General features: G+C 49.9%; 1 protein-coding gene across 2 annotated transcripts in view; it reads left to right on the top strand.

The window, feature by feature from the left end:
- Stag3 (STAG3 cohesin complex component) overlaps window positions 1–12,357 on the top strand; it is a 33,297-nt gene extending 20,940 nt beyond the window's left edge. Inside the window, exons 16-34 of one of the 2 annotated variants that reach the window (XM_090324344.1) lie at window positions 5–108; window positions 377–469; window positions 580–669; window positions 840–1,040; window positions 1,157–1,227; window positions 1,325–1,412; window positions 1,874–1,954; window positions 2,031–2,123; window positions 2,238–2,406; window positions 2,515–2,654; window positions 3,707–3,808; window positions 4,615–4,763; window positions 4,922–5,050; window positions 5,130–5,287; window positions 9,594–9,855; window positions 10,327–10,428; window positions 10,701–10,782; window positions 11,758–11,829; window positions 12,070–12,357. In XM_090324344.1, coding sequence (XP_090180470.1) covers window positions 5–108; window positions 377–469; window positions 580–669; window positions 840–1,040; window positions 1,157–1,227; window positions 1,325–1,412; window positions 1,874–1,954; window positions 2,031–2,123; window positions 2,238–2,406; window positions 2,515–2,654; window positions 3,707–3,808; window positions 4,615–4,763; window positions 4,922–5,050; window positions 5,130–5,287; window positions 9,594–9,855; window positions 10,327–10,428; window positions 10,701–10,782; window positions 11,758–11,829; window positions 12,070–12,093 — 2,210 coding nt within the window. In that variant the 3' untranslated portion in view covers window positions 12,094–12,357. The remainder of the gene's footprint in view (window positions 1–4; window positions 109–376; window positions 470–579; window positions 670–839; window positions 1,041–1,156; window positions 1,228–1,324; window positions 1,413–1,873; window positions 1,955–2,030; window positions 2,124–2,237; window positions 2,407–2,514; window positions 2,655–3,706; window positions 3,809–4,614; window positions 4,764–4,921; window positions 5,051–5,129; window positions 5,288–9,593; window positions 9,856–10,326; window positions 10,429–10,700; window positions 10,783–11,757; window positions 11,830–12,069) is intronic. The other variant, XM_090324345.1, reaches the window with a different exon arrangement.
- The last annotated feature ends 3,318 nt before the right edge of the window (window positions 12,358–15,675 follow it).

Genomic DNA, 15,675 nt, shown 5'->3' on the forward strand with positions numbered 1-15,675 from the left:
CCAGACTTGAGCAGTGTACAGGAGAGGACACTGATAGAAATCCTTGTGTCCAGTGCCCGGCAAGCTGCAGAGGTTCAGCCACCTGTGGGACGGGTCACTGGGAAAAAGGTATGGTATGAGAAGTAGGTTCGGCAGTAGGTGAGAAGTATTGAAACCAGACAGCCCGTGGGCATCATTTGAACTAGGTTCTGGGCTAGGGCATAGCTTCACCCCTCTAAGATTCCCATCTCCAGAAAAAGGAACTCTGAAGTGAGCTGCTGTATTTTCTTTTCCTCTCTGGGTAGAGAGGGGTCACTGAGGAGGAAGGACACACAGATACACTGGGCTGGGCTATGTTTGTCCACACTTGTCCACCCCTCAGTGACTCCAATTGTAGGGCCTAACTGCTAAGGAACGCAAGCTCCAGGCCAATGACAAGGTGAAGCTAGCCGAGCAGCTCATCCCATTGCTGCCCCAGCTCCTGACAAAGGTACTGCTTCTCCATCTGGCCTGGGTGCGAGGCGGTGAGGGTACAGCCTGCAGGGAGGAGGGGGATAGCAGCCTGCTAGGTAAAGGCAGGGCTGTGCCTGCACCCCACAGTTCTCAGCAGATGCAGAGAAAGTTGCTCCTCTACTCCAGCTTCTTGACTACTTTGACCTTAGCATCTTCTGCACTGGGCGCTTGGAGAAGGTGAGGAAGCAATGAGATCTGTGTTCTGTACCTGACTACTCTGCTGTAGGACTAGGATTCCTAAGCCTCCCCCCTTTTAGGTGTCTTATTGTTGGAGTTATGGCTTCCAACCCTTTTTCTTCCCTGGTCAACCTTTGTTCCACCCTGACTTCTCCCACCGTTTTCCTTAGCACCTGGAGCTGCTCCTGCAGCAGCTTCAGGAGGTGGTGATGAAGCACTCAGACCCAGCCGTGCTGGAGGCCAGCGCGCACGCCCTCCATGTGCTCTGCAAGCCCGAGTTCACCTTCTTCACCCGCGTGGACTTCACCCGCAGCCAACTGATGGAGCTGCTCACCGACCACTTCAAGCAAGATCTGAATGAGCTGCTGCAGGTAGGAGCTGGGGTAAATGGCAGGACACCAGAATCAGATGCAGAGGGCCTCTAAGTCAGGAAGGTGGGTAACCGAGTTCCTGGGCAAATCCTGTGAGGACCTTTTCCTTCTCTCAGACATCTTTACTTGATGAGGACGAGATATACAGTCTGGCAACTACAATGAAGCGCCTTTCTGCCTTCTACACGTAAGCATCACCTCTTCATCTCACTTCTCTGGGTGTCTGGGCTGTTCATTGGTTTCTTCATTGTGTTTGAGCAGAATGTCTCTCTTTTGCCACAAAGTGCTCATGACCTGACTCGATGGGAGCTCTACGAGCCATGCTACAGGCTCCTCCAAAAGGCCGTGGATACAGGAGAGGTTCCCCGCCAGGCAGGTAGACCCCAGGAAGGCATTCTTTAGAGCCTGTGTTCTGTGTGGCAATCTCTCCTACCCATGTCCAGACCTAGTGTGTGGAATGAACACACAGGAAGATCAGGTGGGCTCTCTCTCTTCATTCATCTTTCAGAAGGCTCCCTGTGCCTCAGTGCTCAAAAGCAGCCATCTTCCGGAGCCCCGCAGGGTCTAGGAGAATACTGAGGGATTCCAGGAGATGGTCACTGAATTAGAGAGATGGAACATTTCTGTTTCTATGGAAGCTTCTAAAGATTGTCTGGAATATTATTTCTTTGAAATGCCAGGGTTTTTTCTCCTCCCCTAGAAAAAGAATTGTTTTCCCCGTTTCATTTTCTCCCTTCTTCATTGCTTTGTATATCAGTCCACCCCATTCTTCTCCCTTGCTTGCTCATGCCACTTGCCTCAAACCTCATTTTGCTGACATTTCATGGTTCCAGGTCGTCCAACCAGCCTTGACTCTTGGATATTTTTCCATTCTATGGACATTAGCCCACTTTGTTGAGTCAGCTGCTTCCAAGGTAAGGCTAGGTCTAAGGAGGGGACGGATATTCAGTGATGAGTCTTCATGCCTCTCACAAGTTACTGTCTCCACAGAATCAGCTGCTGAGTCTGAAGGACAGAATGGTGGCATTCTGTGAACTCTGCCAGAGCTGCCTCTCTGATGTAGATCCTAAGATACAAGAGAAGGTGGGAGCAGGGAGAATAAAGTTCCATGGTCTGAGGAGACCCTGTGTCATAGGGATGTTAGCTATATGTCTAATCTTGGTAAAGATTCTGCTTTTTTGTTATTACCTCCAACAGGCTTTTATCGTGTTAAGTGATCTGCTTATCATCTTCAGTCCTCAGATGATTGTAGAGGGCCGAGAGTTCCTTCGGCCCCTTGTGTTTTTTCCAGAAACTGCTCTCCAGTCTGAGCTAGCCAGCTTCCTCATGGACCATGTCTTTCTCCAGCCTGAAGACACGAGCAGTGGTATACAGACTATGCCTGGGGACTCAGGAGGGATCTGGGGCTGGGCTGGGCTCAGGTATTAAAGGCAATAGGCCTAAGCTTGTGATTGCTTCTGCCTTTGATGGGCAGGTCACTCCTACTTTGAGGACGATGAGCAGATCGAGCAGCTGCACCACAGGCGCCGCCTCCTCTCTGGCTTTTGCAAGTTACTGCTTTATGGAGTGCTAGAACTAGATGCAGCCTCAGATGTTTTCAAGCACTACCACAAGGTATGGTGAGGCTTCAAACACTACCGCATCATAGAAAGGAAGGGGGGGAGGGGAGGAGTGTGAGGGTCTCAGGCTTAAAGGAGAAATAAGAGGAAGCCACGGCAGAAGCTAAAATAAAGGTTAGGGAGCTGGAGATGTGCAGCCAATGGTAGACTGACTGCCTGACTACCAGGCACAAAGTCATGAGTTCAGCTGCCAGTACCCAAGAGATGGATGGATAGATGGGGAAAAAAGACTTAAGTAGTAGATCACTGTGGTGAAAATAGAGGCGAAATGCCTTCTTCCTTTCCTCTTTCTCCTCCCTATTTTTTTTCCTCCAAACTGAATTTTTATGTAATGGGATGATGTAAGAAGAAAAAAAAGAATAAAGAAGGGACTAATCCTTGCACGATACCTAGATGTGTAGCTTAGCACCTTGGCCTGCATCTGAACTGATTTTTGTGTAATGAGCACCTCAGTGTACCAGGCCTGCCAGGCAGGCTCCCGGCCAGCAGGGAACACCACACAGAAACTTCTGCTCAGTGGGTTGTGTCTGTGGGGAGAGGGGCTTGCGCATACCGCAGTGCCGTGTGAGAGTGGGCACTGGCAGGCTGATGCCGCCCAAGAAATAGGCTCAGGTAACAGTCCTTCCTTTGTGTTTTTACCTAAGCTGTTGATTTCTTTCTTTTTTTTTTTTTTTTGCCAGTCCTGGGCTTGGGCTCAGGGCCTGAGCACTGTCCTTGGACTTTCTCAAGGCTAGAGCTCTACCACTTGAGCCACAGCACCACTTCCAGCTTTTTTCTATGTATGTGGTACCGAGGAATTGAACCCGGGTCTTCGTGCATGCTAGGCAAGCACTCTACCACTAGGCCAAACTCCCAGCCCCTGTTGATTTCTTTTGAGTTCGGTTACCCATTGGGGATGACATCTGTCCTGTCTGAGATTCGTGCTGCTTCATGTTGATCTGATGCTCTTCAGGAAAGAGGCATGGTTAAGGATATAAACATATCAAAGAGAAAGGTTTTTTTGCCTATGGTTAAACATTTTCTTTCTTCCTGTTTCCTCTTCTTCAGTTCTACCAGGACTATGGTGACATTATAAAGGAAACATTGACAAGAGCAAGGCAGATTGACCGAAGTCATTGTTCCCGAATCCTGCTGCTCAGCCTCAAGCAGGTGCTCCCTCACATCTGTGGCCTTCTCTCCAAGGTCCCCACCACACTCTATCTCCCATCAGTGGCTTAGGCCATGAGCCCCCTGAGAGAAGGAACCTTCTTATTTTGACTTTCCCTTCACATGACAGGTCCTTCTTGCCTTGATGTCCCTTAGAAAATGTTTCTGAAGCTAGGCAAGATGGCTTGTGCCTGTAATCCTAGCTACTCAGGAGGCTGAGATCTGAGGATCACAGTTCAAAGCCAGCCCAGGCACAAAAGACCATGAGACTCTTATCTCCAATTAACTACAAGAAAACTGGAAGTGGTGCTGTGGCTCAAGGGGTAGAGCAGTTGCCTTGAGCTGAAGAGCTCAGGGACAGAGCCCAGGTCCAGGTCAAACCCCATGAGACACACACACACACACACACACACACGGAAAAAAAAAAAAGAAAAAGAAAAGGGGAAAGGAGGTAGGGAGAGAGAGGACAAGAAAATAAGGGAAAGATGTTTGTGACTCGGTAGTTTTATCCCAGTCCTACCATCAGGGTTTAGAAGGAGCAACAATAAAGCAGTCTGGAATTCCTCAATTTTAGTTTATTTTCTCACAGCCTCCTTTAGTTGCCAGGCATTTTTATTTATTGTAACAGAGAAGGGCTAAAAGGTCTGCTGCAGGAGTCAGACACTGGGGCAGTGTCCTGGGAATAAAAACAGCAATAGTAGATGTCCTTCCGAGCCCCGTGGGATTTTTGGGCAGAGGAGGGAATATTTTTCTTTGCTAGAACCACATTATTCCTCCCTTTCCAATAATGCCATGCCTTCCTGACACAGCTGTACACAGAACTTCTTCAGGAGCAGGGGCCCCAGGGCCTGAGTGAGCAGCCAGCCTTCATGGAAATGAGAGACCTAGCCCGGAGGTTTGCCTTGAGCTTTGGACCCCACCAGATTCAGAACCGATATGTTGTGGTCAAGCTTCACAAGTGAGGATGTGCTGGTTGGAGGCCTGGTACAGGGAGGGTGGGCAGTGAGTCCTGGAGAGGGGTTTTGTGGAGGGGCAGCAGTTGCCCTGAGGTGGTGGATGGGTATGCTCCGGGCAACAAGAGGGAATTTCAGAATGAATTAATTCTGCCCCACCAAGGGAAGGCATCAAGTTCTCCTTTTCTGAGCTTCCTCCAGCTGGCTCCTCCGGAGAACCCCCCAACCTGGCATTCCTGGAACTCCTTTCAGAGTTCTCCCCTCGCCTCTTCCATCAGGACAAGCCACTCGTGTAAGTTAGGGGGTGGCCAAGCAGAGCCATGGGCTCCAGAGGGCTCAGTAGTCATGTCAGCTTCTTGACCCCTCTCTAGACTCTCCTACCTGGACAAGTATCTGCAGCAGGTCTCCCAGGCACCAGGTCCTCCATGGGGTCCAGTCACCACCTACTGCCACTCACTTAGCCCTGTGGAGAACCCAGCAGAGCCCAGCCCTCAGAACCGCCTCCAGTCCGAGAAGAGTCACATTGGAGGTAAGGGGTTGGCAACACTTGGTGGATCCCTCTGCTTAGGGGTGGTCTTAGGCCTCCCCTACACTTAATTTTGTCTAACACTTCATTTAAGGGATTTCATTTTCTTCAAGGTTTTACCAAACAACTAAAAACAGCGAACTTCTGTACAAAATGAAATAGGGGGCCGGGAGTGTGGCCTGAGTGCTTACCTAGCATGCACTAGGCCCTGGGTTCTATTCCTCAGTATCACAAACTCAGAAATATCCAGAAGTGGTGCTGTGGCCCCTGTTCTTGCCTCACCCTCAGGACAGAGGCAATGGACACATGGGGAAAACACAGAATGGAGGGACTTGAGGAAACAGTAATCACAATGGAGGGAAAGAATGGCCCCAAGAGAGGACAGAGGGACAGGAAAGTCCCCTGGGTTGAGGAAGGAAAGAGACACCAGTGGAGACTTGAGTATGTTTAAGGAGTCCTCAGGCAGAGCAGCAGTGGGTGAGAGGGAGAGAAAACAATACCATGTTGGGTGGTGGTAGGGGCCCTCCTCACCTCCAGTACAGAAACTCCCCTGCAGCAGAGGACAGGACTCGGCTGGAAGCGTACACGATGGGGTAAATGATCTCACAGTCTGCAGTGGTCAGCACTCCCACCGTGTTCCTGGTAGAGCACAGGGGGAAGAGCACAGGGGGTATGGCTATGGACTCAGCCTCTCACCATCGGGCACGCTGAAACAATGAGTGCGTGACTCAAAGAGAACTGTGAAATGAAATGCGGGAGACGGAAGAGTATGGACTTAGATAGGAAAGTTCCCCGTCTGTCCTGAAACTCAGGAATGACCTCTGCTTCCCACCAGCATGTGAGAAGTCAGCAGGAAGTCTGAATTATGAATACTTGCCAACAAATAATTGCCTGAAGGCTTGTACAAATAAACACTTGTAAGAGAAAGGGTCATATCATTTTAAATTGATCTATGTAGGCTTCCCCAGTTAGGTAGAATTTAACCTAGAATTGTTTTGGTTTTTTTTTTTTTAAGTATAAGGTTTGTGCAGGATAAATAGGAAAAATGAGGGCCGGGAGTTTGGCCTAGTGGTAGAGTGCTTGCCTAGCATGCACGAGGACCTGGTTTGATTCCATGGTACCACATACATAAAAAAAGCCCGAAGTGGTGCTGAGGCTCAAGTGGTAGAGCTCTAGCCTTGAGAAAGTCCAAGGACAGTGCTCAGGCCCTGAGCTCAAGCCCAGGACTGGAAAAAAAAATAGGAAAACTGAGCACAGCACTAGGTGCCAGGGGTTCACACCTGATCCTAGCTACACAGGAGACTGATACCTGAGGATTGCAGTTTAAAGCCAAGTTAGGCAGACAAATCAATTTAGATTCTTATCTCCAAATAGCCAGCCCCAAACTGGAAGTTGAAGTATGGCTCAAGTGGTAAAGTACCAGACGAGCAAAAAAAGCTAACTGTTTTTTTTTTTTTTTTTGCCAGACCTGGGGCTTGAACTCAGGGCCTGAGCACTGTCCTTGGGCTTTCCTCAAGGCAAGCACTCTGTCACTTAGCCACAGCACCATTTCTAGCTTTTTGTATGCATGTGGTACCGAGGAATCGAACCTGGGTCTTCGCGCATGCTAGGCAAGCACTCTACCACTAGGCAAAACTCCTGGCCCAGGTTTGTAGTCTTATGGAGGGGAAGTGACAGGGAAGTCTTCACAGAATGTGAACCCTGCTAAAAACAAAAACAAACCCTAGAGTATAGTGTTAAAAATGTAGGCATTGGGCTGGGGTGTAGCTCAGTAGCAAAACACTTGCCTAGCAAATGCAACATCCTGGGTTTGATCCCCAGTACCAAGAAAGAAAAGCCGAAAAAAAAAAGGCACATTGACATTTTAAAGAGCTTATTTGAATTGGGCAGCGCTGGACTGCACGTGTGGGGCAGTTACTTTTGGTTTGTTTTGTGAGTATGCACTGGAATCCATGTGAGCACTGGTTCTAAGGCTTGAACTCACTTGGACACTGTCCCTTAGCTTTCTCACCTAGAAGTTAGGGCTCTTAGCACTTGAACCACAGCTCCGTACCTTACTTTTCGGTGATTAACTGGAGAGAAAAGTCACAGACTTTCTTGCCAGCGCTGGCTTAGAACTACAATCCTCGGATCTCAGCCTCCTAGGTTAACTAGGACTCTAGGCAGGGGCTTTGTAAGGTGTTCTCCTTCCACCCATCCCCACCCCCTGGTTGTGGGGCTTGAACTCTGGGCCTGGGCACTGAACCCTAAGCTTTTCAACTCAAGGCTACCACCCTATCTTTGAGCCACAGCATCACTTCAGAGTCTCTAGTGGTTCATTGGAAATAAGAATCTCACAGACTTTAGTGCCTGGCTGACTTTGAACTGTGATCCTCAGATCTTGGCCTCCTGAGTAGCTAGGATCACAGGAGTGAGTCATTGCACCTGGCTTGTAAGGTGTTTTTGAAATAAGACAAAGTAGATATTTGATTGGTTGAAGTAGAAAGTCTCTAGTTAGAGGTTGGAGATTCATTTGGTGGTTTCTGATTGAAGTTTCAGCCTCTAAGCCATTAACTCTGACTTGCATTCAGGCTTGCTGATGTCAAGACCTAGGACATTGAAACTGCCTAATTTTTTAATGTGACTTCATTATTTTGTCAGTAGTGGGACTTGAACTCAGGGCTGTCTCTGAGGTTTTTCACTCAAGGCTAGTGCTCTACCACTTTGAGCCCCAGTACCACTTCTAGTTTTCTGGGGTTAATTGGGAGGTAAGAGTGTCACAGACTTCTGCCCAGGCTGGCTTTGAGCTGTGATCTTCAGATCTCAGCCTCCTGAGTAGCTAGGGTTATGAGGGTGAACCATCAGTGCCTGGCTGCCTCCTAATTTATTTTTAATAGTCACTAAGGAGAAAATCAGAACACCAGGAGCAGCAAATCCAAAGACATGAAAGATGTTCAGGGAATAGCAGAGACTATGAGGCTAGAATGTTGGGTTTGAGATCAGGTGTCACAGTATCCCAGAGGAGACACAGCTCTACTTGTGACTACCAAGGTGGCGGTATTAGGTTAGAAGTAAGAAGACCGGTGAGGACCCCACCACTATGTAGTGAGCACATCCAAATGGGAGGAGGATGGAAGTGGGGGGCAAAAGGCTGATTCGAGATGCATTTCCAAGGAATCTCGACAAACTAGATGTTGAGTGTAAGACAGAAAAGTGGAGGGTGCCTGCAGTGATTAGTTGAAGCTGGGGAAAGCAGGGAGTGGAGTAGTTGTGGGAGGATTGAGACTTTGGCTTTGATGCACTTGTCCAAATACAGAAACCAGACAGACAGCTGGGGGTCAGAAGCTGGAGTTTAGAGCAGAAGTCAGTTTGAGGTCAGTTCTGGGTTGCTGGTTTCAATGGATAAATGGGGGTGTTGATAATGATCATTAAAAATCATCGCCATTTGGCTGATGTTTTGAAATAGAATTTTTCAGTCAATGGGCATCTCAGGCAGCAGTCTTCATCTGCCCTCCTTGGTCCTCTCCCTGTCGAAGGGAGCCCTTCTACTCAGCCCTCCTGTCACGTCACTGACATTGCCATCATGTCATTCTTTCTTGGCTTTCAGAAAATTCCATCTTTTGCTTTCTTGTTCTTTCCTGGCCCCTTTGCATCTGCTCCAGCTTGTGGTCTGAAAAATCAGCAGCAATTTTAAGCTTTTTTTTGGGGGGTGGGGGTAGGGTCAGTCGTGGGACTTGAACACCCAGTCTGGGACTGGGTGTTGTCCCTGAGCTCTTCAGCTCAAGGCTGAACTACAAGGCCACTTCTGGTTTTCTGGTGGTTAAGTGGAGATACAAGTCTCACAGACACAGGCTTTAGTTCCTGGTTGGCTGTGAACCATGATCCTCAGATCTCAGCCTCCTGAGTAGGTAAGATTACAGGCGTGAGCAACTGCATCTGGCTGTTTTAGCATTTTTTTCTCAGAAATCTGGAATTACAAGTCCTCTGACATCTTCATTGCAGACCTCTCAAGCTTAGGGTCTCTATGAAGTCTTACTTTCATCTGTGAATGTTACCGTTTCTCTGTCTCTCCCTCTTGTTTTCTGAGCTGTGTAAACAAGGCCTAGGTAGAGCCCTGCTAGTCTCCCATTGAACATAGACTTGTATAGAGTTGTAGCTTTAGTGTGTGGACTCTGGAGTGCGGGGCTGTGTGTTCCGCACTCTGCTCAGTTTTAAGGGGAACAGGTCATGTGAGTTTTCCACTTTCTTCTGCTTAACTCCCCTTACCAAACCTGGGTGGATCTGGGAAAAGTAAAGGTGCATAGAGCAGATCCCATCTGCTTTCTTGTAGGCTCCTATCAGCATCAGAAAGAGGACTCCTCCTCCTCCTCCTCCTCCCCCTCCTCGTCCTCCTCCTCCCCCTCCCTCCCCTCCCTCCCCTCCCCCCAGGAAGAGAGCGTGTCCTCCACATCCTCCTCCCAGGAAGAGAGCCTGCAGCTGAGCAGCATCCCACCCACTCCTACCCTCACCTCCACGGTGCTGAGGAACAGGCAGCCACTGCGCGTGGTGGGCAAGAAGGAAGAAGAGGGCTCAAGCCTGGAGCTCGTCTACCGGTGAGGCTGAAAGGAGGCCAGCTCGTCCCCAGTTCGTTGTTTTGATTTAGGCTTGGTTTGGTGTTCATTTGGTTCCACTGCAGCATACTGTGGACCCTGGGTGTTCTTACGTTCCCTTTTATAGCTTCAGAATGTCTCTCCCACACTCTGTCGTTGTTAGAAACATGGTGTGCAGTTTATGGTTACCTACACACTCTGGCTTTTAACACTAGCCACCTTACCTCTTTTACCTTTCATTTATTGTTTCCAGTGCCAGCAAGCCCCGAGTGAACTTGATTGCTCACGGCTGGCGTGCTGCCACTTGAGCCACTCCTCACGACTGGCCTTTTGTTGGTTACTTTGAAAGTGAAGTCTCGCCCAGGTTGGCTTTAAACAGAGATCCTCCAGGTCTTAGCCTCCTGAGCCTGTAGGATCACAAGAGTGAGCCGTGTTTCCTTTACTCTTCTCCTGTCACTGTCTCATTCTCACCAGTCTGCCTATCTCAAGAAGCCAGAGAAACAGGCACTCAGGTGCTCTGCATTTGGGAGTTCCACCAGACCTTCCGAGCCCTGGCCACGGCAGTCCGCTAACTTGGTGAGTTTCCCATCCTCATGTGACTCCATTGCACGTCCACCACCCTGAGAGCTTCTCACCTAAGCCAGAGCAGGAACCTGCCAGTGCCGCCTGGATTTGCCTTTGTCCCAGCACAGTGTAGAGCCAGCTCTCCTGTGTAAAGAGCAGCGCTCACTGGTGCAGGTGTGGGAACTTAGAGCCCAGCTCCCTTGCTGCCCATCCTTTCCTGGGTATCTGTAAGAAACTTTTGGGCCTGAAATAACAGTTTGAAATCTACTTTTTGCCACTCCTAGCAGTCTCCGCCTTATGGAAGAGGATGAGGAAGAGCTAAGAATCCTGAATGAATCAAGTGAGGAGTGGCAAGAGGCAGACCAGGTATGTGTACCCAGTGTCCCCCTCTTCCTCCAGACCTGGGGGCTGACAGGCCAGAGGCATGCAGCAGTTCTCCTCTCAGAGCTGCTTAGGACAGCAGTTGGAAAGAATCACAAAGGACAAGAAAAGAGCAACGAGTTACTGCTGACTTGGCTTGGATTCTACTTTTATGAAAGAAATAGGAAAATAAGTTAAAAAATGACAAAGACTTGAAATAGCACTCCACCTCCTAATCCCCAAATAAGTAAGATTGGGTTCTTCCTACAGCCAGGGATTCAGGCTCATCCACGCACCCTTGCAACACATCCACTTCCACTCCCCTCCCTTGCCCTGTTTCCCTGCTCCCTTCTGACAAGACTGCCGGTCCCTGTCCCTTCTCAGCCTATTTCTCATCTTGACACAAAGTCCAAACCAAAAACCCTTGGTTATAGCAACCTGGACTGCCATGACAGCACTGCAGCCTAGCTGCAGGTAAACAGGGTCAGCACGGCAAACTCTGGTGAGGGCCACTACCACTTCAAGTCCTCATGCTTCGTGTCCTCACATGTAGAAAAGAGCAAGCTAGCTCTCTGGCTTCTTAGACATTAATCCCTCTCACCTCCTCACCTCCCGAAGGGCCTGCCCACGTCCTGCTGCTTTTCCCAGTGTGGTGGTGGATTTGGACGTGCAGATCTGAGGGAGTGACAGACATTGTGTGCTCCTCTCTGCTGTGCTCTCGCCAGAGGGAAGGAGAGGCAAATAACACCACTCACAGCAGACCAGGAAGCAAAATCTCTGGTCTGTCCTAAAGAGACTCCCGTCCGCTGGTGCCAAAGCTGAATGCATTTTAAGGGACTCAGCAAGCCGAGAGAGGGGACACTGCGGTGGACAGTGGGGTGGCCCCTGGGCTTGTTCTTTGGGACTCAACTGGAACCATATTTCTGTTGGCAATGGACAGGGGTTCAGAGACTAACGTAGTTTTTGCCCCATTTGTTGTAGGAGGCTGGCAGCCCCTCCTCCCTCAGCGAGCATGGCCTGGACCTCCTGGACACCACGGAGCTCAGCATCGACGTGAGTGCCGGGCCTGGCAGATGCCCACAGGCCACCACAGCTGTCACGTAGAGAAAGGCCCTGGGTATCTCCATAGCTGCTCTGGAGCTTTGGGGTGGAGAGGGGAAACAGACTCACCAGCAGAGGGTACCTGGCTCTTCTGCCGGCCCCTGGGCTGTAGCTGTGACTCTGCATCTTCCTTCTACCCTCATTGCAGGATTCTGACATGTTCTTCTCCTCCCCTTTCTCATTCCACTCAAGGACATAAGAACTTGGAAACGGTGAACAAGAGGAAGGAGCACATGAAACATGGCTCCAGTCCCAGCCTGGCTCGAGAGGAAGGAGGCAGCCCTGCCTTTCAGGCCTCCATTCTCTCCGGGTGGAGGGCGGGGAAGCCATGAGCACCTGGTCTCCACAGTCTGCTTTCTGCTGCTGGAGTGGGGTGGGAGCTGGGGCACTGGTAACAAAGCCCTGGTCATTGTTGGTTTGCGCCTTCTTCCCAGACTCCTCCAAGCCTTAGTGGGGAGATTAATAAACATGTTCCGGTTAGCTGACTCCTCCGTGTGGCTTGAGATTGGCACACTGATACTGGTCGGAGTCGTTGCTGTTTGGCACCGTAGACCTGTGGTCGGGGCCTTTGTAGGCCCTCCAGGATGGATGGCTCGGCCAGGGAAAGGGAGATGGTGCAGAAGTTAGGCGAGATTGGCCGTCTCTGAGCAGCTGAGCTGGTGGGAAGGGGGCACTGATAGGCAGTTGGGTGGGGCTGTCATACCCTCTGAGGCTGGCTGGTGGCAGCCATTACCCAGCAGCTCTTTACGGGGAATTTCACTCCCTCATCCCAAAAGCATTTGTTTTAATTTGTAATTTTTTTTTATCATCGTATAATGGCTAACAAGAGGCAGCAGAAAGCACCTCCATGTCCAGCCTTCCCAAACCCAAGTCCAGACACGGCCGCCGGCCTCCTTCCCTCACCAGTGACCACCAGCCCTCTCACACTGCTGCAAAACAGCCTGGTCAGAGCGGCCTCCGCCCCCGCCTCCGCCTCCGCCTCCCCTCTCGGTAGATAAGATTTCCAGGCCTTTCCCATCCTGGACCCCAGACCCCTCTAACTCCAGGTTCTTGCTGGGTCCCTCCGGGCTGAACACTGCCAGCCAGTGCTGCGCAAACACAACCATGACTTTAGTGACCAGGCCACCTCACCAGCCCCATTTCTGCCACTTCCCCTCCCCCCCCCCCCCCCCCCCCCGCTGTTACTCCCTTCCCGCCTCCTCACCCTCAGAACAGCAGGAAGAGGTGGGAAAGGCAGCCTGGCAGTGCCCTGAAATCCTAGCCTTGTGTTTGGGTTGGGCAATGCAGAGAGGGCAGCCTTCTAATGCAATCTGGACACTGGCAAAGCTAAGGCTACTGAGAATCAGGAGGACAAAGTGTCGCAGCAAAGACCACAGGACACAGGACACAGCCAAAGTAAGTGATTAAGGCCGGGAATACACTAAACAGTCATGGTATCCTAAAAGTGCAGTGCCCTGTCTGGTCTCGTGGCCCCCTTTAAGGCGGAAAGCCCTCCCTCCCATGTCTGCACACAAGTCTGAGATGCTTATTTCTAATTAACCAGAAGTGGCTCAAAGTGATAGCCTGTCAGCCTTGAGCTGAATTGCTCAGGGACACCACCCAGGCTGAGTTAAACAAAACAAAACAAAACAAAACAGAAAAACAGCTTAAGTCCCGGGACCAGTGCAGAGAAAGCATGTGTGTAAAGTAAGTGCAGCAGTTACTGAGTCAACTATAACCTCAGAAATGACTCTTCTTTTCCTTTACGGAAAATTGGTGGGTGGAAAATTTAATTCCTGAGTCTTCCAGCTTCCCTCCTTTCCCCTAAGGTGGTGCCAAGGTCTGGGGTAGAAGTGGGGGGGGCGGAGCGGGGCGGGGGGCGGCGGAGATGGACTGCCTCTGGGCAGTCCCACAGAGCACGAACGCTCTGTGTCCCTGAGCCAGATGTGGCTGCAGGATGTGCCCAGGCTGGGCCAGGAGCCCATGCGCCCTGCCCACTGCTTGTGTGATGGGCTCTCCCCTTTCCCCCCGTGGTTCCCATGAGTTTTCTCTGAGTTTTCTTACGTTCCTTATAAAATCAACTCACTTCTAGAAGACCAAGTCTGTCCTTTACTAACTCATTGCTGTTCCTCAGTACTGCTTGAAAGCAAGAGGAGGAAAAATACTGTGTTTGGGGTTGGGAGACATAACTGGGGTTTTGAAATTGCTATTTACTATTTTATTTGTGGTGCTGTTCCTGGTGCTTGAACTCAGGCAAGACCAGGATGGTGTCCCCGAGCGATTTTGCTCAAGGCTAGCACTCTACCACTTGCACCACAGCTCCACTCCTGGCTTTCTGGGAGATTCTAGAGACAAGAGTCTCACACTTTCCTGCCCAGACCAGCTTAATGACAGTCCTCAGATCTCAACCTCTTAAGTAGCTAGGATAATAGGTATGAGCCACCAGCTATCATCATGTATATGTACATGTACATGTATATGTATACGTATATGTATATATGTAAAACTCCAAGGCTGGTGCTGGTGGCTCATAATTGTAATCCTAGCTACTCAGAAGGCTGGGAACTGAGGATGACGATTTGAAGCCAGTCAGAGCAGGTTTATCTCATAAACAACTCAGAAAAAGCCCGAAGTGGCACTGTGGCTCAGTGTTTTAGTACACTAGCCCTAAGTAAAAGAAATTCAGGGACAGATGAGCCCAGGTCCTGAGTTAAGCCCCAAAACCAGGGGGAAAAAAAAATCCTTCTAGGCCTGTAGTAATTTTTTTCTGTTTTTGGGGGGGATGGGGTGGGGTAGGGGGGATGTTGTTCCATTGGGCCTGGGCACTGTCCCTGAGCTGCTTTTGCTCAAGGCTATTGCTCTACCACTTGAGCCAAAGTGCCGCCTCAGGTTTTCTGGTGCTTAAGGGAGATGAGGGTCTCACAGAATTTCCTGTCAAGGCGGCTTTGAACCTTGATCCTCAGATCTCAGCCTCTTGAGTACCTAGGATTCAGCCCATAGTTTTTATATAGATAGAGCAACAGCCTTGATAAAGCGCAAGGACAGTGCCCAGCCTTAAATTCACGCTCCAAGACCAGCATACAAAAATTACTTCCACACACAGTGGGTTCTTGCACTCGCTTCATTTTCTCCTCCAAGCTGGGTCCTCCAGGCTGCCTGTCTGTCAGTCTGCATTAGTCCTGGCTGCTGCTGCCATGACTGAGCTGGTTTCTTCCCAGAGGAGGCTGGGGACATCAGTCAGGACTTCTGATGGACACAGTGTCGGCTCTGTTTCCAAAGAAGCTCCAGGAAGAGCGCTAGCTGGGCAGAGTGACACATACCTGTGTTCCCAGCTGCTCAGGAGACTGAGGTCGGATGATTGAAGTCTGAGGCTGCCCTGGGCAAAAACATAACCTAGCTGAAAAATCAAGAAAATGGGAATGTGGCTTAGTGGTAGAGCGCCTGCCCAGCATGTATGGAGCCCTGCAGTTGATTCCTCAGTGTGGTCCATAAACAGAAAACGTCAAGTGACACTGTGGCTCAACTGGTAGAGTTCTGTGAGCTCAGAGACAGTGCCCAAGCCCTAAGTTCAAGCCCCAGGATTGGCCAAAAAAGAGAGAAAACAAAAAAGCTATGGTTGTGTTGCAAGTGGTAAATTGTCTGCCTAGCAAACGTCAAGTGCTGAGTTCAAACCTCAGTACCACCAAAAAGAAAAAAGGTAATAGAAATGAATATGATGAAAGTATATTATATTCATGTATGGAAACAGTACATTATTTCCCTTTGTAGAAGTCTTAATTGTAAATGTATTTTAAGGCAGACTTCCTCTAGGGCTGGAGT

Source organism: Megascapheus bottae, chromosome 34 (genome assembly GCF_031878675.1).
Source record: "Megascapheus bottae isolate mThoBot1 chromosome 34, mThoBot2.hap1, whole genome shotgun sequence".
NCBI classification, from domain to species: Eukaryota; Metazoa; Chordata; class Mammalia; order Rodentia; family Geomyidae; genus Megascapheus; species Megascapheus bottae.